The 23,592-nt window shown below is 42.6% G+C and overlaps 1 protein-coding gene across 2 annotated transcripts in view; it reads left to right on the forward strand.

Moving 5' to 3' along the window:
* Positions 1-7,693, forward strand: part of LOC147460565 (uncharacterized) — a 78,463-nt gene extending 70,770 nt beyond the window's left edge. For both annotated transcript variants that reach the window (XM_086508026.1, XM_086508029.1), the window contains exons 11-13: positions 5,741-6,023; positions 6,607-6,751; positions 6,825-7,693. In XM_086508026.1, the coding sequence (XP_086364152.1) occupies positions 5,741-6,023; positions 6,607-6,751; positions 6,825-7,340 (944 nt within the window). In that variant the 3' untranslated portion in view covers positions 7,341-7,693. The remainder of the gene's footprint in view (positions 1-5,740; positions 6,024-6,606; positions 6,752-6,824) is intronic.
* The last annotated feature ends 15,899 nt before the right edge of the window (positions 7,694-23,592 follow it).

Consider the following 23,592-nt stretch of genomic DNA (forward strand, 5'->3'; position numbering starts at 1 on the left):
AACTTTCTCGTGGATAGTCCGGTTTAACCTCTCTGCAACTCCATTCTGGGAGGGATTAAAAGGAGTAGTGAGCTCTCTTTTAATGCCTTTAGCAACACAAAAGTCAATAAATGCTTTTGATACATACTCTCCACCATTATCTGAGCGCAAAGACTTAAGCTTCTTGCGAGTATGATTCTCAACAAACGCAAGAAACTTCTTAAAAGTATCCAAAACATCACTTTTAGCACGTATTGGATACACCCACATCTTACGTGTAGCATCATCGATAAGCGAGACAAAATACTTCTTCCTCCCTAAGGACAACTGGGGCATTTCACATACATCGGAATGGATTAAGTCTAACCTGTCAGACTTCAAAGAAAGAGATCTCTTGTGCGGTGTTTGAGTGTGCTTACCATAAATACAGTGTTCACAATGAGAAAAGTCAGCATACCTCAAACACGACAAATAACCGCAACGAGACAGAGTTTCCATTCCTCTTTTACTCGTGTCCCAACCGGCCATGCCACAAAGAAACACTTGGCTGCTCGGTTACGGCGACAACATGGTCACGCACAATGGATACGTACAAAGGATATAAGGTGTCCACTTTGCAGCCCTTGGCTACAATCCGTGACCCGCCACATGACGCACTTTATGCAAAACAAAGGTCATACCATGTGCAAAAGAGAACTGCACATTGCCAATTCTAGCTATATCACATGCATAATTATCCCCCAAATAGACAGTGCCTTGCACCTCACCTGTGTACTGGGAAAACCAATCCCTGTGAGGTGTCACATGAAAAGAGGCACCTGATCAAGGATCCAAGTATGCATGTCCTCACTAGAACCCATAGTCAGGGTATGTGCATCAAAAGAAGAGGCATTGAGTACATCATTGCTACTGTCACTGTCACAGCTACTTGCAACATTTATTTCCTCAATCAAAACATTGGTCTTCTTTGCATTTCCCTTGTCCTTTGCATCTGTTTTAGCACCTTTGTTTTTCTCTTTCTTCCACTCGAAACATTCGCGTTTATAATGCCCTTTCTTACCGCAATGGCGGCACTCAACATCTTTCCTGCAAGATTTGCTGCGTGCCTTGTCCTTATGGTCAAACTTCTCCCTCTGTTGGGACTTGCCCCTCAAGTGCAATGCATCAGAAGAACCCCCAGTAGTGTTCTTCCTGTTCATCTCTTCCATGAGGAGAGAACTCTCTACATCCGCATATGTAAGTGTTGCACTCGAGCTAGTGAGAGCTGTCCGGAAAATATCCCGACTCTCGGGCAATGTGCATAGCAGAAAAGTGGCTTTGAACTCGTCGGCAATCTCAAATTTCAGACTTGATAGTTGGCTGAAAATTGAGTTGAACTCATTGAGGTGCACCAACATTTGCGTGCCCTGCTTCATACGGAGATCCATAAGCTTCTTGAGCCAGTAAACCTTACTAGCAGCACTCTGTTGTGCATACAAATCGTCCTATCTCTTCCACATGCCCCATGCTGACTTTTCGTTCTCAACATTGAACAATAAGCTGTCAGACACTGAAAGCATAATCGTGGAACGAGCTAAGTCGTCCACTTCCTCCCATTCCTCATCCGACATGTCAATAGGTTTCTGTCCCTGCACTTTAATCGGTTTTGCCTGTTTCTTTTGCAGCATCACGTTATAACATTGCTTCTTCCATATCGCAAAGTTATGGGCCCCTTCAAGCTTCTGAATGTGCAAAAGATTGCCACTTTCACTGCTTGAAGCCATCCCAAGTGAGTGCAAATGCTAAAACCCTGATTTGGCGACTTAAACACGCCCAAATGTGCACAAATAGGCCAAAAACAGCCTGCTGTACCAGAAAAACAGCAACCGATTTTCACTCAAAATCAATCCAAAACGGCTTACATTCACTGCCAAACCCTTACCAAAAGGTTTCCACAAGGTGTAATACATCTATTGCTTGCTGAAATTCATTGTTTCATGGAAAAATTCAGACCTGTAAACACCTGTTTTGCTGAATTTTCAGACCGGTACTAGTGGAAATGCTTGTAAGAATGACCTGTGAGACTGGCCTTGCTGAAATTGTGTCGAATTGACGTCGAAATTGGTCAATTTCAGCGAAAATCGACTGCTGTTTGCCAGTTTTTGAAACCCTAAATTCGCGAAAATGGTCACCATGGGTCTGTTCTACACGATGAGGAGACTCCTTCGCGACAAGTTTGAGGCAAATTGGCAGAAATTCTTGCGCGTAGCAAGCAAAATCAAAATTCTGATCTGTGCCGGCAAGATGGCTCTTCTGGGAAACCCTAGGCTCTGACGACGTTAGTGGGGATGTCGTGGTATTTAGTCAATACTATGCATAATGGAGCTGATGGTTATATTGTCTTGTGGGTGACTACCATGGGTCTATACCTTGCACTTTCCTTTAAGGGTGAATCTGGGCTTATCCTGCATTCATCTAGGTATATATTTGATACCACGTGTGGGGAAGTTGAAGAAGAAGCCTACTTGGTACCTCTTGTGATAGCGATGGAGAAGAAGGGTAGAATGAAGCAGGAGCAGCCCACGAAAGTGGTTTAGCAGGAGAATTTGTATGATTTGGGAAAAACGCCCAAGTGTTGAGTTTGGGGCTATCTCTTTATTATATGAGTAAGTGACCTAAAGGTCCAAGGGCCATTCACATTTGGGCCCTTGAAGTCAAGGCTTAAAAATGCCTTTATAAACATTATTCCCTAACAATTATGGCCCTTCAATTTGTTGCTGGCGCTTGAGTGGGGGGGGGGGGGGGGGGGGGGGGGGGGTGCCATGCTGTAGGTGGCAGGTGCAAGATCTGGAAAAGTCGTCTCTCTTCTTGCACTTTAGAAGGGCCACAAAATTCCACCAAGCCGCTCTGGAGGAAGGGTTTACCAAGGCGTATTCAAAAACACCCCGTCAACAAGTGCTTCAAATTGCCCTAGGCCGGAGCCGATCCGTAGTTCACGGCGCCTTAGTCGTCGTTGAGGTGCACTCACTCAAAGCTAGGAGCCACACTGTCGTCGTTTCAAAATGCTTGGGGAGGTCTCACTTGACAAAGGGCGTTTTGAAATGCTGGCTTGCCAGAGGGGGGAAAGGGCACCATTGCACGGGCGTTTCAAAATGCTGCCTTTTGGGAGGGGTCGTCACAGTCGCCACCAAGGAGCACAACGGCAAGCATATCAAAACGCTAGCGGGATCCATTACATGTGTTGCAGGGCTTTGTTGACGGTTTTTCAAAATGCAAGGCCAAAAAGGGAAAAAAATGTTAGAACTTTCTGCGTTTCAAAACGCTGCCGCTGCCAAGGCACCCAAAAAAAAGTTGCGTTTTAGTGAAGCAACTCAACGATGACCACCTCCTCCACGAGCTAGAGCTCCTTCTTCAGCGCATACTCTTCTCAATGCTTGCTTGTCTCCACCAAGGCTCTGATACCATGTCAAAGTCGACAATGCGGAAGCGTAGAGGCGAAGAAGAGAGAGAGAGAGAGAGAGAGAGAGAGAGAGAGAGAGAGAGAGAGAGAGTCTTGAACCAACAAACCTTGGCACTGAATAACTGATGATTATACAATGGGGGTAATGGGTTACATACCTCCAAGTACATTGCCCTACCTAGACTTTGACAAAAGTAAACTAAATACCTCAAAGCCAAAATAAATAATGGGATCACATCGGGCAGTTCACTTGAGATGCCACAAATTGCGCTGGCTGTTGATGTGGCACTGTTCTACGGATTTCTGCTTTTTACGCTGGCTGATTTTAGCAGTTTTGAGCGCTAGCTTTTTGGAGCAGTTTTTTTTAGGTTCAAGTGCTTTTAGACTTATGCTTTTGGGGCTCTGCTTTTGGCATCCCTTGTACTTAGGCATCTGGATGCAGAGCTGGCAGATCTTGACCCCACGGGAGTTGTACTTTTGCAAGTCGATAATAAAGAAATACCGAAAGGGGGTGCCAATCTTAACGTGTCTTGGCTGGGAACTCCGCCGCGCCGTGTCATCTTCTCCCTCTTTTATTCGAGTGTATGAAGGTTAATGTGTGAAGTTTGCTGTGAACTCAGTGTTTCCGTCCGATCCCTCGCCAGAAATGATTACACTCACATTAACAGATATTTATCCAATTATGATATGTACTTTCTCGAAAAGTTCTACCACATTGCAACTTTTCTGGTTGTAAAAACACGAGTCTCAATCTTTTCAAATACTTGTCTTTTTATAACTAAAAGAGAAAGTTACAAAGAGATTATGCAAATCTTTGAAATCATGTCTGTAGAGGCACATATTCTACTCGTGCCTTCGCTTTCTTGGCTTTTCTGACTTCTACTTCTTTGTCACCCCCCTTGGTAGGACACTGTTCAGAAATATGTCCTTGTTCCCCCCAAGTGAAACACTTCCCTTGCTTGAACCATTCTTCTTAATTCCTTTCTACTCCATTGAGAAAGGCTAGTCTTCTTCTGTGTTCAATTCTTACTCATTTGGTACACACCCCATACATGGGCCCAAAAAAAACACTTAGTCCAAGTCCAAATCTAGGTGACCCCAAAAAAAAATTTAGAAGTCTGTCATTGGCATAATTCTTGACTTAAAGGAGTCTTGGCCTTCTTGACCTTCGCTTGCTTCTTTTGTGGTCAAATAGTTAATTGCGTTTTTGACTAAAGATGGTTGGGCGGTGGTAAATCAATAGGATCTCTAATTGCCGACTGCTTTTCCTTCTTTTGAGAAATTGGTGGTGCCATCACCTCTTTCCAGTGTGGAAAAATCAATTCAATGCTTTCTCGTGCTATAAACTTGACGAAACTGGGATCCTTCAAATAAACTAGCGATCCAAAAGCATATCAACCACCGTTTTTTTGTCTTGCCGTGTCTCTGAAGGTAGATTTGGCTGTGTCTGGAACTGATGTTCGTTAGCATCCTCTTCCACTTCTTACTTTCTTGGACTTCGTCAAAGCCTTCTGTTTTCCCAAACTTTTCGTCCACATACTGATAATCCTCTTCTTTTTGAAGATGAGATGTTGCTTTCATAGTTGATTGCTTTAGTTATGGAGCAAATTATTCTTAAGCCCTAGGGGTATTTGCTTATTTTATCGCGATCAAAGAGTCGAAGTTACAACTATCGGAAAGTACACACTCTCCTTCCGAGTCATCCATGGAGTTGCAAGTTAGAGACTAATGGTACTCAGCCGCACTTTTAGAGGCAGTGGCCCCCAAAAGCCCAAAAGCAACCTAAAAATCACAAGTTATTTTTTGACAAGTGCTAAAAGCACCAAAATCCTCTGATAACTTCAACTGCTGCACGAAAGCGATTAAAATTCATTTGCTTTCATAGAACTGATGTCAAAAAAGGATCTTAGTGCCAAATCAGCCATGTCAGCCGGCCTTCATAAAGCCAATGGATAACATCATGAAGTTTAAGCCCAAAGCAAGCCTTGTCATGATAGCTGCAAGTCCCAATGGACCAAATTCCCCATCAACATGAATACTCAGTGGAGGATCACTCTGAAATAATTTTAACCAAGAAACATGGAACACATTATGCACGGTCTAAGAATGAGGGCAAACATAATTTTCAAGAAAACATTATTTACCATACATATGGAAAGATAACTTAGGACATTTCTTACCAACTTGCTTGAGACACTACTTTGTGCGAGTAGGTCGATCATTTTCTATTCTTTTTCAAACAGGAAGTTTACATTCTTTCAGTGTGACTTTCTCTGTACTCGAAAGGTTTTTGCTAAGATTTTGTTGCTAATTGAATGACAGGATTTACATATGTCCAAGAATTTATGGAAGATGGGACTCCAGGAAGCAATGGAGCCAAACCAAAAACGTTGACTGATTGGGATGAGAATGGACATTATGAAGACGGGTTTGAGATTGCTGATGAAAGATTATCTAATGGAAATGGGGCTCTTGAAGAGGCCAATTACGACTCAGCTGCAAATGGGCACAGTGATCTCAATGTGGACAGTTCTTCATCTAGTCCAATTCAGCCCATGCAAACCAGCATCATTGATGCAGTAGATGCCACAAAGGATACACAAAGGTACACGAGTATGTATTCATCCATGAGTGCACATTGTAGGCTTGTTTTTTGGAAGTTAAAACCTTTTTTTGGTTTGCTGCTTATTTGTGAACACTGATTCAATACAGTAGGGTTGTTTTATTCTATGTGAGCAAACCTCTTTTCTTCCTTTTCAGAGAAGAAGAAACTTTTAGGTTCAAATTAAACCAGATCTAGGATGCCTTTCATGGGTCTGCTGGGTCAAATTTATCTTGGTGGTCTTCATGTTGCTACTTTCTTTGTTGCTTAGAATGAGAGCTTTAATTTTTTTTGGTGGAGTTGCAAAAAGCAAGACTAGGCATACAGGGAGACCATTGAAACACCTAGAAAGGATGAGCTTCTGAGCTCACATAGACATGCCTCCTTGTTCCCTATCTAGGCTGACAAACTCATGATGTGATTTGAAATGCAGAGGTGCTGACCTTCTGCCTGGTTTTCTGTGTGTGACACTGTATTCAAGGTCTGGAGTACAAAATAGCTACTACTAGTCGGGGATATTAGGATACTATTTAGGTCCTTGTGGCAAGTGTGCTGATGGTTTACTAACTGGCTTCTTTCTGGGCAGTCATGGCTTTGACCCATCTTCTTGGCCATCTGACACTGATCCTATCGCTGATGAGGGAGGAGATTGGGCGTCAGCTTTCAGCCATAAAAGTGATGATACAGATTCGACAATTTCCTGGGGAAGAAATGATGCTTCCAGTAACAAGGTTGGTCTGTACTGAATTTAACTTGTTTTTTCTGCCAAAAGAAAGAAACGAACTATTCCACTGTTCTGTGCAGACTTTGGAGGAGCCTAGCTTCATAACAGGAAAATCTGGGACTACCAGCTCGCTTGGTTATAGTGACCCATTTGATATGCTTTCCAGCCCAGTGCATATGAGAGATGCTCAAGATGAAATGCCATCGTTTGGACCTATTCGAACAAAGGAGAATTCTTCCGTGTTTTTTGATAACTCTGTCCCAAGCACTCCTTTATATAACACCACCTCTTTTGGACAGAGTTCGACTGGAGGTTTTTTCGATGAGTCGGTTCCAAGCACGCCTTTTCATAATGTCTCAAAAATCCAGGGGCCCAGCCCAGAGCTTTTCCGATTTGATTCATTCACCAGTAATGCCACCAATGATATTGGTCATACATCTGACAGTTTTGCACGGTTCGATTCTTTCAACAGCAATGCAGGTGGTCCACCTAATCGCTTCACCTCCTTCGATGACTCCGACCCATTTTCAGGCACTGGTCCTTTCGCAGGTCAGGCTTCTAGGCGTAGCTCTGATGCATCCAGTGCTTTTAGGTAGAGTGTCTTTTCAATGGGGCTTTCCTTGCCTTTCTGCTTGTCATGTTGCTGTGATATGCAAGGTGGAGACTATCCTTCTGGTAGTTATTAACAATCTTCAGAGTGAGGTCGTGGGCAGACTAGACCAGGATCATACAGTAATTCCCACTTGTAATATTGAGTTTTTGCTCTCGAATGGGCTGTAGTATTGAGTTTTGGCTCTTGAAACACATTCTTTTGTTGTATGCATATGCTGTGCACTATCTTGTATTTAAGGGACAAAATATCCGATATTCTCGGATGGAGAATAATATGGTCTTGCACCATTGATTCTTCAAAAAATAATCAAAACGTATAGAGTTTGTTGCTTTGGTATTGAAAATTCTCCTCTCTTCTCTCCCACCTACAGGCATGCCCTTGTGAGTGCCCCACCTTGTTTCATTATCCGCTATCTAGCTCATGAACTGAGTGGTGTGAAAAGGCCAAAGGAGTGGCTGTAACTATTACTATTGGAATTCTAACTTTTCCTCATGCTTCTAACCCTCCATAACCTTGAAAAAGATTCGAAGCAACTTTGTACTAGATAGGCCACTGTACAATAGGAGTAAAAAAAATAACTTATTCAGCGTAATGGCGCAAGCATCCTTGCGATGAACTGATCCAGAACCACATCTGCAGTGGTGTCTTGGCAAGGCACACCCTTCACAGACTCTCGCGGTAGGAGGTTGTGGTGAGGGGGCGGATTATAGCGGAAACTTGGCTATGAAGACAGCAAGCAGGAAAGGCAAGGGAAATCCATTTTGTAATTCCTAGATGGACATCGAAGCCTACAATAGATGTCCGAACTGTGGTGGTCAATTCAAAGGATGTACTTTGGTTCTTCGTTGAACACCTCTGCATCGTGGACTCCTTGGGACATTGCTTCATGGAATTTTTATTTTGAGGTAGTAGTGTGGTTGGTTCTGACAGTGGGAGTCATTGGATATGAGTCTGTCATCAAAAAAAGCATCGTGCTTGGGTCTGTGCTTGTAGCTTTGGTCCTTGTCTTTTGCAATGGATGTCAGCTGAAAACTAGCATAAAGTAGATTGTATGTGTTTTCCTAGAAGCGACAAGCTTTATGGACTATGGGGCCAACAATGTGAGTGGCTGGACACTATAAGTCTTTATGTATCTAACTTTGGCTTAACACAATGAATGTTTTCAATGGTCTCTCTCTTGTACATAGCTTCCTCTTCTTCCTTGTTGCTCCTGCTCTGCACTTAAAGTCCTCCATCCCTTGGCTTTCAAGGCTAGGCATGATGTTTTTCTTGTTTGAATTTGGGAGCACAAAGTACACTCCTAGTCACCAACATATGTTGCCACATATAGTTTGCACGAAGTAGTTCATTGGGGAGGAGTTTTAGGGCGTGCCAGCTACAAGAAGAGATCATGTGGATTCTCTAGGATATTGTTAACCCTCATGCACATTCCTATCACCTACGACGGACATTGTATTATTTATTTGGTAGAGTCAAGTACCGGACTTGTCGGTCCAATAGAAAAAGGGTAAGAGTGATCGTCGATGAAAAGCGCACTCTAATTGGAACATTTAAGGGATTAGTTGGTTAAGCATGGGCGTCCAAATGTGAATGGAGCGAGCTCATATAAAAGTCAACTAAACCTAAAAATCATTCATTCTCTCATTTGTGCAATTGAAAAGTGCTTTTGCTCCATTTCCATCTTCTTCTTCATCTCCTTGTGTGTGTGTAAGAGAGAGAGAGAGAGAGAGAGAGAGAGAGAGAGAGAGAGAGAGAGAGAGAGAGAGAGAGAGCATTGCGACGGCACGACGGCGGTGAGGCGGTTGAGCTCGGCATAACGGCGACTCTTTTTTCTTAGCGACAAGGAATCCTCCACGACAGGAAGCGTAGAGCGGGTGACACGCCAACGCCATTTTTGAATTTACTAGTTTAGGTTTGTTGTGTCTTTGGAGCCATTTGTGGCTCACACAGTGTATCGGCAAGTTCTTTGCATTGACATGTGCGACAGACGCACATATTTTTGGCGTCGTTGCCAGGGAATGCAATACACTAAGCTTGATCGGTACTCTGTGTTTTTTTTGTGGTGCAATTTCAATTGTAGGAAGGGTAGGAAGGAGGGTGTGTGTTGAAAAGAAGGATTTTATGTTGCTATTATGTATTTTTTTTTTGTTAATCAAGTTTTGAAAGGTTACTGTGTTTTCTTTGTGTAAGGTGTTAGTATTAAAGTTGTTAGTTTTGTGTAATGTAATGTACAGTAAGTAAGAAGTAGATCTGTGAGAAATAATGAAGTACGTTAGTGTGTAACAGTAGGTGTATTAGTTGTAAGTACGTAGGTAGAGTGTGTGTGCTCTCGCGCAGGCCGCGACGACTTTATCCTTAAAAAAAGAAAATAAAAAATAAAAAAATTTAATGGTAGGACCGGGATCGAGAATATCTCCCAGATCCAAACCCAAGCTCACGTTCAGGCTCAGGCTTAATTCGCCCTTTAAAATTACGTATTTTAACTTTACACGTAGCTAAACATCGATTTTTTTGAGGACCAACGAAGCTTCAGGTGTCGGAACGTGGTGTTGTAAAACACATCGCGACCCTCTGAGTGATACGCTCGTTTCGAGCTATCACACACTTTAATAAAAAAATCGATCATTAAAAAACATTAAAAACATTAAAGAATATATAAAATAAATAAATTTAAGAAAAAAACGAGTGAAAATGTCCGCCTAAAAAAATAAGCGGTTAACCTTCGAGATTATTCGTCGACGTTTGTAAGGTGCCAAAAACACATGCATCTTCACTCTGGTCATGTGCTAGAGACGGAGCAACTAGAGAGAATTTCGACTTACGCGAGTTTTCATTATCCACCTACTTTAGGTTCGGGGCCTTCGGCGGGGACCCAAGGTAGTACAAACTAAGACCTGAACATAGCGGCTAGCGACCCTTCCTCTGACTACGACGTCATGGAGGGTTCTCCAATGCTTAATTTCGATAGCTCAAGGCAAAACATGCATGTCATGGACCTACGGTCCGGGCCGAGCGTGCTTAGCCGCTTGAAGAAAACCTTTAGTAGAGCCATTCGCTTCGAACATGGAGTTAATGATGTAAATGAGGGGGGTAGAAAAGTAAATTCTCCATACATGACCAACGTAAAGTTTATGTCCTTAGAGAATGTGCACGTGAATACTTCATTCACTACACCTCCTGAATCTTCAGAGCTATTCCCCTTCGAGGTTATATTACCCGATGGTAGAAGCTTTGCCGAAGTGCAAGAGGTTGAGCGGTATATCTTTGTAGCGAGGGAAAAGGAAATTGAGAGCTTACGCAAGGCGGAGCAACGAAGAGAGTTAAAATTAAAAGCTCCTATGTCAATATCTTTGCTAGGAGAGCAATGGAGTGCTCATGACTTAGCAACCGCTAAGGGCCAACCCTTAGAAAGCAACATTGCATCTAGTTCAAAGGACACCCCTAGAACCTCAATCCTAGATGGAGCGTTCTTAAATGATAAATGAGAGTACGAACTACAAACGGAAACTCTAACCGACTTATACACATGTCACACTTATCACGTGGGTTGGTTAGATGTCCTAAAATCCACAATAGATGCTAGTAGTGTGGAGGATCAACAACAAAGAATTTGTGAGGTCATCCATAGGGTCATTGAGTTAGAGAGACAGAACAAGGGGATCAACATGCCTCAACGGGTCTCCTGAGAATCTTGGATGCAGGGAAGGCTAAACAACCGACCTTATCGCAAATGGAGGCTCCCTCGATAAGTCCGATGGATTCCCCATATGTTGTTTTGCCAGGGGTCTCGGTGCAATATGAGCCCACAAGTGATAGATTTACCTTTCCAAGTCTAGCTCATCTTTCCCTTGATGACACCACGGCTACCATGCCTACCCCAATGATGGGCATGCCTAGAAACACGCCATGGACCTCATTTGTTAGTAAAGCACCACTACATGGTAGCTCAATGCCTGCAACAGTACCTACAAGTGTGTACCAATCGTATATACCCATGGGTCCTCATACTCATGTAGTCCCTACCCCTCCCATTGTTTCAACTACCTATGCTCCACAACCACAACACCCAAGTTCTTATTTCAATGGGACTATATCGGCTAGCATTAGCATGTCACATGCGACGTTTGCTATGCTACATGGCACAACACCGTACCAAATGTGGAACCCAAGGGCTTCCTATGCGCCAACCCCGATGCCAATACCTACTCCACATGTAGTCTCTGTAGCACCTCCACCCACGGTTTCTACTCACTTAGGTGAATTGGCAACATTTGCTCAAGCTATTGGTCGATCTATTGCTGAGAATATGCGTAACACGCCTGATAGAGAGCCTAAAAGTAAAGCAGTACAAATAGCCAAGCTCACAAAAAAATTTAGTGGAGACGGGATATGAGAAAGCATATCGAAGTGTTTGAAAAAATATGCGATTCTCTAGGAGAACACAATGACCTGCATAAGAGTAATGCTTTAAGCCTAACCTTAAGTGGAAAGGCAGGGGATTGATATAGAACCCTAAGGGTGGAAGAAAAAACGATTTACCCTACTCTTAGGAGACCGTTCTTGAAATAATACATACAAGAAGGAGTGCTTTGGGGAGTAGCCTCTCAACTCCAGAAAGCCCAACGAGAGGAAGGAGAGTTGGTGAGAGATTTTATTAGTCGCTTGAAGCATTTGAATTCTTGTTGTAATCCAAATGAGCGCTTCAATAATAATCAATTGCTTGATAGATTCATTAGGGAATGACGACATGAGGATATCTACAATGGCCTAGTCATTAGAGGTATCACCACTTGGGAAGCAGTCACCACCAATGCGATCCAATTGGAGGATAATTTAATGATTCAAGGAGAAAGAGTGTCTGTTGAGCCTAAATCTTTTAGCTCGCAAGCATCAGGACATCAGCCAATGACCCTCAAGCCTATTGCTAAGGAGCCAAAGATGTCTGAGATGACTTTAGCAGCTCTCACCAAGGCTATTCAAAGAGTCTTAGAGACAATCGTTCTCCGCAAAACAATCATATGTATCCAAGAAGGGAGCAACAATGGTGCTCAGTATGCTATGGACCGCATAGTACCAGTGAATGCCTTACTTTTAGAGTAAAATTCAATGGAAATTGCAATGCTTGTGGAAGGTATGGTCATCAAGCTAAGGATTGCATAGTATTTAAGCACGTGATGGCTAATAGACCAACCTTAGCATGGACAGACACACCTTGAGTGCTTGCATTGATGCCGGCTCCCCCTCTTGAACAAACAACAGAACACATGGTCCCTAGGGCCCAAAATGTTGTTCAAACAACACCCTTACCACCTCCAGTGCTAGGACCGCAACCACCACATGCGAAAACCACTTCTGTGAATCAAGTGGGTTGTGAGTCATCTATTGCTTGTTAGGAAGGCTGTGAGGAAGATATAGATCCTAATATTGCCTATGGGCTGGATGTGCTTGAAGAAAGTCCACAATACTACATGGAGGACTATTGGAGACAAGTCAAACCTGTATATCAAGTAGCTGATCTTGCGGCAAGAGGCCAAAATATCAATTACACTGCTAAGAGACCACCTCTTCAATGCTATGAGTGTGGAGGTCCACATCGTGTAGCCGAGTGTCCTATTAGGCCACAAAAGAATGCCACACTAATGCAAACCAATCAAGCGAGCACGTGTACAATTACGATACTCATGTGTAATCGATGTGGCATAGATCATTTGATTGCCCAAGTGTCCAAATAATCCAAATGCACCAAAGATCACGTCATTAAAATTGATTGAAGTTACCGAGGAGCCATCACAAAGTACACACTAGTAAACGTACTCACACGATCGATGCTCCAAAAACAAAATTATATTCTTGAGGAAGGAGATGGCATCAATTGCCCAATCTCAGAAAAAAAAGAAAACACGAAGAAAGAGATTGCAAAAAGTAGCAAAGTCAGACCCCCATTCAAAGACCAACATAGGGACTGGTGACAACCCTATATATATGAACGACGTTGAAGAGGATTTTGGATTTAGGTGAAACCATAGAGATCAAAATGACCACTAAGATGGAAACCAACAAGAAAGATCTTTGTGAGCCACAATGGCCAAGATCCAAGAAGAAGATAGGAACTTATCCAAACCCTACAGAGGAGATCGAGCGAGTCAAGCAATTAAGGAGTTTGGTAGAAGATACCCAAAGGGAGCTAAAACCAACACCTAGGGAGATCTAGATTATAGACACCGTGTTCCCTACGCAACAACAATCTCACTAAGTCCATAGACCCTTAGCCATACCTAGTGTCATCCAAGAAGAAAGTGACTTAAAGTCATGGAAAAGTGGACGTACTCACTTCTTGATGGAAAGAATGTTTACACAGGGACTGCTTGATCCTATCGAAGAAATGGAGATTCCATCTTCCCCACGTCAAGGGACTCAAGGCCAAAAGGTGCCGTTAAACATTGCCAAATTGATGGATTTCATGTCTTCAAAAGTTAGAACCACCATCATGTCCAAACTATATAAAGACCCCGAGCTAGTCTCAGCTCTTCGAGCCTTCCTCAATGGAGAACTAAAGTTTGGGCTACCACAATTTGCACAGATGGATGGAGCTGGGGAGATGTCAATAGAGGAGGAACACTTAGATACACAACCCAATCTAAATGAGAACCTTGTTATAGAAATACTTGTTAACAAGTTGGGACGATACTTTGAGGGTGATGAATCCAATGCGACCATACCAATCACTACTAAGGGATTAACTGTGAAGGGAATCCTTGATGGTGGCGTTGGGGTTAGCATTGTGACTAAAAATTACTGGGAAACTATGGGAAGACCTCACCTTGCAACCACAATCATAGTAGTGAAGATGGCCAATGGGTTTATTGTTAAACCTATTGGGATGCTAGAAGATCTCAAGATCAAGGTCTTTGGACATAAAATAAAGATTACCTTCATTGTTATGGATTTCTCCAAACACACTATTGCATCGGAGATGATCTTAGGACGTCCTTTCATAAGGGAAGCAAAAATGGTGCACGACTGGTCTAAAAACCATGTCTACTTGCAGTGGATCTTGTGACTGGTCGAGCGCATCCTTTAGGAAACAGGTTTATAATTGATCATAGATATGACACACCAGTTCACTCGGCCCCATTGCAGTATTGTTACACGTGTAAAGAGGACACTGATGTTGGGGAAGATTCTCCTTATATGGATGTACTACATGGGATGACAGAGTCGGACAATGTGGATTGGGTCCACCTAGCAGCAACTATAGACACTTGGGGAAATAGGGGGACGACTTGGGTAACACCTGAGGGGGATGAAATGCCACCATTTGTACCCTTAAATATGCTAGAAGCAATGCATATAGCTTTTGATGACGTACAAGATGAAGGTTTGACTGGCATTGGAACTAGTAGCGCCTCACAAGACTATAACCCACACGATTTGGGGTCAGAATCATCAATTGAAATTGACTATGAGGACGAAGAATCTGAGTTAGATTTTAGTGCAAATGTGGGGACAAACCATTCAGGGCCCAGTGGTACCCCGGACGGCAATCTATCCAAGGGAGCAGAAGACACAAGAAGCGATTCATCTAGTGACTGTTCACTAGAGATCTGTTGTAATCGAAAATTAGACAAGAAGAGTAAGAGATATAAGAGGCGACGATATGAGCAAATGTGCGTGCTAGAATAAATGAAAAGCTATCTACCACAGAATGGCTTAATTATATAGGGGCATGTGATGCTCATCGAAAGTTGGTAGATAACTGGGGTGAATACTTTCAAAGCATTTTGTGGTGTAGTCCACAACCCATTGACATCGCACAACTAGAGGCTACAGAGAAGCCAAAGTTGAGCCGTACTATAAGGAGACGATAAAATTGGGAGTTAGCTCAACAAAAAAAGGACTCGGAAGTGAACTAACAATCCACAGAACAATAGGACCCCACAGACTTACATCCTGCACATGAACATTTCAAATCCTATACCACAGAGGAACGCAAGATTGTGTATACAAAGGCTCAAAGAAACCTATCGATGGGAGCAATGGAGTCTATGACGGTCCAACGATAGTTAAGGAAATAGAGTTAGCAGACCCAAGAGAAGATTCCAAACCTGTTTTCATTGCCCAATATCTGACAGAGACTGAGGAGTGTGTACTTAAAGAACTTCTCAAGGAATTCAGGGATATATTTGCCTGGACATATCATGATATGAAAGGTGTTCCACCTTCTGTGGTGCAACACACAATACCCATGAATAGCATGGCTAAACCAGTTCAACAACGACCCTACCCAATGAATCCTAAATATGCAAAAATCGTTCAAGAAGAGATTGAAAAGCTTGTGGAATGCGGATTCATATACCCTATTGAGCACTCAGAATGGGTGTCTCCAATAGTGATTGTGCCAAAAAGGATGGGAAACTCAGAGTGTGCGTGGATCTCAAGAAGGTCAATGCTGCCACTAGGAGGGACCATTACCCCTTGCCATACTCAGAACACGTGCTTGAAAGAGTTGCATGGAAGGAAGCTTATAGCTTTTTAGATGGGTACTCTGGCCACAATCAAATCACAATTGCGCTGAAGGACCAAGCCAAAACAGCCTTTATAACCGAATTTGGAGTGGTCGCATTTTGTGTTATGGCTTTTGGCTTAACCAATGCCCCTGCTACCTTTCAAAGATTAATAAACACTACTTTTAGAGAATATTTGAGGGAGTTTTGTGAAGCTTTCTTAGATGACCTTTGTGTTTATTCCTCTTGGAAAGAACACCTATCATGCTTACGAATAGCGTTTGAGAAGTGTAGATTGTATCACATCTCCTTAAATCCTTTCAAATACCAATTTTGGGTTAAACATGGAGTCATTTTAGGACATATAGTGTCCAAAAATGGGATTTCCACAGATGAGAGCAAAATTAAAGCCATTGCTGAATTGCCACCACCTACAAACTATAAAGGAGTTCAAAGGTTCATGGGCCATGTTGGTTATTACCGACGGTTTATTTTAAACTTTGCCGAGATAGCTCGTCCTTTGTACAAGCTTCTTATTGAGCTCCAATGGACTGCGGAGTGTGACCATGCTTATGAGTCATTGAAAAAGACCTTGACTAGCGATCTTATTCTATGAGTATCCATTTGGAATGTGATATTTCATGTGCATATTGATGCATCAAACTTTGCTATTGGGTGTGTTCTAGCTCAACCAGGAGAACATAAACTAGACTACCCCATTAGCTTTGCAAGTCGTCAATTGAATGATGCCGAGAGAAACTACATCACTACAGAACGAGAAGATTTAGGTATGATTTACGCAGTGAATAAATTTCGCTACTACCTTCTGGCCAACAAGTTTGTGTTCTATGTTGATCATCAAGCCTTGTTGTATCTAGTAAATAAATCTTGTTCCACGGGAAGAATTACACGATGGTTGTTAATACTCCTTGATTTTGATTTTACCGTTGTGGTGAGACCTGGTAAAACACATGTCATGGCGGATCATTTGTCTCGCATACCCAATGGTGAAGCCCCTATTGGAGTCAATGATGAGTTCCCCCATACTTCTCTATTCCTAGTCGAAACCATACCTAAATGGAGTGAGAAGATTGTGAACTTTCTAGTTAATGGTTTTCCACCCAAAGAGCTTCATAAGGACGTAGCTCAAAAACTGTTAAAAGAATGTGAACCTTACTCTCTCATTGCAGGAACTCTCTACAGGCTAGGGAAGGATGACATTCTTAGACGTTGTGCCCGTGAGGATGAGTATTTATACATACTGCAAGAAGTCCACATAGGTATAGCCGGAGGACATTTCTCAGGGGAACTAACAGCTAGAAAGGTGTTGCAATCAGGCTATTGGTGACCTACCTTATTCAAGGATGCATCACTTTTTGCAAAAGGATGTGATGAATGCCAACATTACAAGATCACACAACGAAAGGATAGGATGCCCTTACATCCTGTTAAGGTGACTCAACCATTTGAAAAATGGGGTTTGGACTTTGTAGGCCCAATTAGTCTGGCAGCTCGTAGGACTCAATCTCGATATATTATCGTTGCCACTAACTATGTGACAAAGTGGGCGGAAGCCAGGGTGACATGTAAGGCCGATGCAAAATCAACTGCCAAGTTTCTCTTTGAGAATATTATTACAAGATTTGGTTGTCCCTTTGAGATTGTTAGTGACAATGGTACTCATTTTACCAATGGAGTAATAAAAGAACTCACTACCAACTTTATGATAGCTCACCATAAGTACACACCTTAATATCCACAAGCAAATGGCCAAGCTGAGAGCATCAACAAGACCTTAATCTCTATCTTAACCAAAATGGTGGAAGCTCATCGCACAGATTGGGATTTAAAGCTTACATCAGCTCTATGGGCTTATCGTACCGCGTACAAAGTTGCAATTAACTGTACACCATTTAAGATGGTGTATGGCCAAGAAGCGGTTATGCCATGAGAGTTTGTCGTTCCTAGTCTTCGAGGAGCTTCTCAAGAAGGTTGGGATAGTAACCCCTTAGTTGAGCGATTATATATCCTTGAAAGGCTAGATGAAGAGAGACAATTAGCTGTGCAAAATGCACTTGTGGAGAAAGATAGGAAGAAGAAATGGTTTGACCGTCATCTAAGGAACAAAGATATCAATGTTGGTGATAAAGTCCTTATGTATGGAGTACGTAACGAAAAGAAAAAGTTGAAATATGCAAGAAAAGGACCATATAGAGTATGTGAGATCACCCCACAAGGAACCATTTGTGTGGAGACTCTTGATGGAGTTGAAACCACTGGATTCCTCAAGAAAATTTAAAAGATACTATAATCCTTTAAGCCAAGAGGAGCTACATGCCATCCATACCAAAAAGGCAGCCAAGGCACAAATAGAATTGAAGAAGATACAAGCTCAAGCTGAGGCTAATGAGCGACAACAATGCATAAGACGAAAACGAGAGGCTAACCTTGGAGTCACACATGAATTCCACGTTGAAATCGACGAGGATTGGTTGGACTCTGACACACCTCTACGATACCCTATTGAGCTAAAAAGCACCTATAAAAAAGCGATATATAACACCTTATTGGATATGGGTGCTAAATATAATCTGCTATCATATGGGATGTGGTGTCAGTTAGGGAAGCCACCTCTATTTGAGAGTATTATCCAAGTCAAGGGTGTCAACAAGAAAAAAACTTCGGTTTTTGGAATCTGGCACACTTTTGTCAGTTATGACAATGGGGTTGTAGCTCAAGACTTTTTGGTCATGCCTGTTGGAACTATGGAGGGTAATATAAACCTAGGACGCACGTGGATCATAGCCACCAAATGCACTATTGATTGGGGGACAGGGGGTGTCACAACACAGAAACCAACTCTTAGCCTTGTCACTCAAGCCATAGTCCCTTAGATATTGCCTCTTCAGAAAATAAAACCCAAAACATTGCATGTCCAAGAGGTTGAACCATATGTCCCCATAGCCCAACTCTCTAGAGCTTCAACTGATGTAGCTAAAATAAAGCTTGAGACACACAAGACCCATCCCAATATAACAAAGAAAACATACAAGTGGGTCCCTAAAGCTTCTTTAGCGACCATAGTCAGTACTAAAAGACAGGAGCCTGGTAAGAGACGTCCCATTCGCCTCAAAAAATGTAAAGAAACGTTGCGTTGGATTTATAAAAATGTTACCATATACATGTGGTAGTGATGTGTGTGAACACACTAGGACCGCCGGGGCATTTTTTCCCTCTTTAGGAGGTTTTTCCCCCCGTGCATTGTATATACGCCCATCACTCTAGGGCTATCTATCTTTCCATTGCACACTAAGTAACACACTCTCTATTGTGTGCCTTGAGCTTCCTTCGTCTTCTCCAAGCTGTGTGTGTTTCTCTGCAACCCTAATTCCAACAATTGGTATCAAAGTAGGTCACGTCCTCCCGGGCTTAGTCGCCAGCTGCTCCAACACACGCCTGCTCACTTTCTCCGATTTCAATGAGCTTTGGCAAGCGTTCGCAGGTCGAAATTTTTTTTAGGAGATCACGAAGAGCTCGGTCTGCTCAGAATTTTGATTTGGGCTCATTTCGGCCTCCGTTTCCACTACAGGCAGTACTGCACAGGCTATTTTGTCATTTTGTGTAGAATTTTTGTCAGTGCCGTTTTCTGCATAACAGGTGCCTTATAGTCTTCTACGGTTTGTGCTATATAGCACAAGTTGTTGCCGCTCTGTTTCTCCTATTTTTGGGCAGTTTTCACATCAGGTGCATCATTTACCATGGCTGACAATAACAACACAGATGTGTTCAAGATGTTTGCTGCTGAGGACAGGTTGGATGGGGACAACTACCCTATGTGGGCGTATATGATGCAACATGTTCTTGTGTCAAAGGGTGTCTGGAACATTGTGCAGGGCATTGATGTACGTTCTGGTTCTGAGGATGTAGGCGATGTTGAGGATGTTGCAGGTCTTGCTGCAAGGATTGCAGCTGTTAGAGTTGTTTTGCCTACGACAGAACAAGCTCGTTGAGATGTTAAGGATGCGCAGGCTCATGCATTGATTGCGTTGTCTGTGAAGCACACCATTGTTCCTCACATCCGTTCAGCAAAATCTGCAAAACAGGCTTGGGATATTTTAGCAGGTCTTTATGCAAGCCGCAATGAGGCTAAAATTGCTTTGCTGCGTAAAGAGCTGGAGTCGAAGATTATGCATGAGGAAGATGATATGGACACTTTCCTTGCTAGTGTCAAGGATATCAATGAGCAGCTTATTTCTGCAGGTGAAGTTATTTCAGACAGTTCCCTTGTGCAGACTGTTCTTGATGCCTTACCAGATTCCTACCAGACTTTTGCTAGTACTTGGAGACTGATGACCCAAGGAAATCCAGAAGCTGTCAAGTTTGATGCATTATGCACATTGCTGTTGCAAGAGTCACTTTCTAGAAAAAACAGGACTAGGCAGCGTGCAGTTGAACAGGCTTTTATTGCTTCTCAAAGAAAGGGTCGTAACAGTAATGCAGCCACTTCTTATGGTTCTGCTGCGAGTGGCAAAAATTATGTTCCTAATGCTTCTGTTGGCAGTACTTCGTCTGGAAATTCTGGTGATAAGGGCAAAAAGAAGATGCGTTGCCATTATTGTAAAGCCAATGATCACTTGATCAAGTTGTGTCCTAAGTTGAAGGCCAAAGAGGCTAAGAAGAAAGAGGGTGGTTCCACTCCAAATGCTGGTTCCACTACAAATGCAGCCATTGTTGAGTCTTCTGTGAAAGGAGACTGTGTTGCTGATGTTGATGCAGAATGGGCTTTTAGCGCAGAGTGCACTTACAATCCTGTTGTCCATGATGCATGCTTGTCAGTTGTTGCAGATTCACATGTGTGGTATTTGGACAGTGGTGCTACAAAGCACATTACCTCACATCGTGAATTGTTTACTTGTCTCAAGTCTGTCCCTCATGGGAATTCTGTCAGTTGTGCCAACAACGCCTCTTATCCAGTTCAGGGAGTTGGAAAGATTGTGCTTACTACTGCTAATGGCAGTTCTTTCACACTTGTTGATGCACTTTATGTACCTGGGATCAAGAAGAATCTCTTGTTTGTATCCGCACTTGCTAGACTTGGACTTGTAGTCAAATTTGTGGATGACAGATATACAGTTCATGATCTCAGTTTTGGTGATGAAATTGTTGCATCTGGGCTTTTGTGCCGTGGGCTATATAAGCTCACTTTGTATGACAAGTGTGGACAAAATTTTGCAAATGTTGTTGCAGATTCAAGGGCTATTTCAGAGGCAAAACTTTGGCATGCACGTTTTGGTCATCTGAATTTTCCCAGTTTGTTGCGTTTGCAGAAATCTGACATGGTTGCTTCTTTGCCACCTCTTGAAGCACCTGTCAAACATGTTTGTGAAGGCTGTATTTTGGGTAAGATGCAGCGTTCTAAGTTTCCAAAGGATGGTTCAGTTCGGGCCACAAGCAGGTTGCAGCTTGTGCATAGTGATGTTTGTGGGCCCATGCAAACTCCGTCCTTGGGCAATTACCTGTACTTCGTGACTTTCATTGATGATTACTCCAGGCATGCATGGGTATTTCCGCTTAAAGCAAAGTCCGAAGTTTTTATGTGCTTCAAACAATTTCTGGCTATGACTGAAAATGTCTCGAAATGTACTATGGACACCCTCCGTTCCGATCGAGGGGGGGAGTATATGTCTCATGAATTTAATGCATTTTTGGCTAGTTGTGGGATAAAACACCAATGTACAGTGCCTTATACACCTCAACAAAATGGTGTTGCTAAGAGGAAAAACAGGTCACTGACGAAAATGGCACGATGTATGGTCAAAAGTCAAGCTTTACCGCATTCTTTTTGGCTTGAGGCCATCATGTGTGCCACTTATGTACTTAACAGGTGTCCTACGAAAGCGTTGCAGTCTATTACTCCATATGAAGCGTGGCATGATAGAAAGCCTTCTATTGAGCACATGCGTGTTTTTGGTTGTTTGGCATATGCTTTGGTGCCACAAGTGCAGCGCAAAAAATTGGATGATAAGGCTGTGAAATGTATTTTTGTTGGTTATAGTGCTGAAAGCAAAGGTTACAGGTTGTATCATCCGCAAACAAAACGTATTCTGGTTTCTCGGGATGTAGTGTTTGTGGAAGATTCTGTTCAGCCCTTACTGTCATGTACTAGAGACAGTAATGTAAGCTCACAAGACATTTATGACACTTTGTTGCCTCTTTTCAGTGGTGGAAATACGAATGTAAGTTCTAATGAGGCAAATGTACAGCCTATGGGGGTTTCTGAAAATGTTTTAGATCAGCCTATTACTAATGCAGATGTACATGATGTACTTGATGAGGAAAGGGCTGAAAATGAGCAGGCTAGAGGTATGCCAAAATGGCTGGTGCACACTTTGCGTGACAGTAAATTGGATGCACCTTTGTCTAGTCGTACTCGTTCAGGCTCTCGCCATGCATCTTATGCATCAGATTGTTATGCTTTGGCTGTGTTTAGCTTACATGATGTTGAGGAGCCTCTGACTTTTGATGAAGCACAGAATTCAGAAAATTGGATGGCTGCCATGCAATCAGAATATGATGCACTTATAGAGAATGACACGTGGACTTTATGTGATATACCTCCTGGCAAAAAGGCCATTGGTACGAAGTGGGTTTACAAGTTGAAACGCAAGCCGGATGGTGAGATTGATCGCCATAAGGCTCGACTTGTTGCAAAGGTGCATAGAAAAAAGGCATAGATTATGAAGAAACTTTTGCTCCCACTTGTCGTATGACTACTGTGCGTTTTCTATGTGCATTGGCAGCTCATTTTGGTTGGGATGTACATCAATCAGACATTGTTACTTCTTTCTTGAATGGTGACATATTTGAAGAAGTTTATGTAACGCAGCCTTGAGGTTTTGTCATAAAAGGACAAGAGGACAAATTGTGCAAATGTAACAAGGCTTTGTATGGGTTGAAGCAATCTCCTCGTGCTTGGTATGAAAAAGCTGACACTCATTTGGTCAAACAAGGCTTTCGTAACAGTCCAACAGAAAGCACATTGTATGTAAAGCGTGAGGGTGATGTATTTCTCATCGTGGTTCTTTATGTCGATGATTTGCTGATCACTGGACTAAATGAGAGACATATTGCTGAATTTAAGGCTGATTTGAATGCTACTTTCAAGATGAAAGATTTGGGGCTGTTGCATCATTACTTGGGTATACAGTTTATGCAGTGTGATGGTGGTATTGCCTTGTGTCAGAAAAGTTACATCGAGACATTGCTATGTAAGTTTGGACTTGAGGATTGCAAACCTATTGCCACTCCCATGGAAACAGGTTTGAAGTTGAGTCTACATGATGCTGGCAATCCTGCTGATGTCACTCTTTACCAAACTGTTGTTGGCTGCCTCATTTATGTATGCAACACAAGGCCGGATATTCAGTTTGCAGTCTCACAGGTCAGCAGATTTATGCATAGCCCAGGGTCTAAGCATTGGCAGGCTGTCAAGAGGATTTTTCGCTACCTTAGTGGCACTTTACATCTTGGCTTGTTTTATCCCAAGGGGGGATCATTGCCGCCAGACTTACATGCTTTTTCGGACTCAGATTGGGCTGGTTGTTTTGACACGAGAGTGTCCACAAGTGGTTTTTGTTTCATGCTTGGCAGTTCATGTATATCATGGTTGAGCAAGAAGCAACCTCCTGTGGCCACTTCGAGTTGTGAGGCTAAATACAGGGCAGTCTTCAC

This window comes from Adiantum capillus-veneris, chromosome 3 (assembly GCF_014529385.1).
Source record: "Adiantum capillus-veneris isolate H3 chromosome 3, ASM1452938v2, whole genome shotgun sequence".
NCBI lineage: Eukaryota > Viridiplantae > Streptophyta > Polypodiopsida > Polypodiales > Pteridaceae > Adiantum > Adiantum capillus-veneris.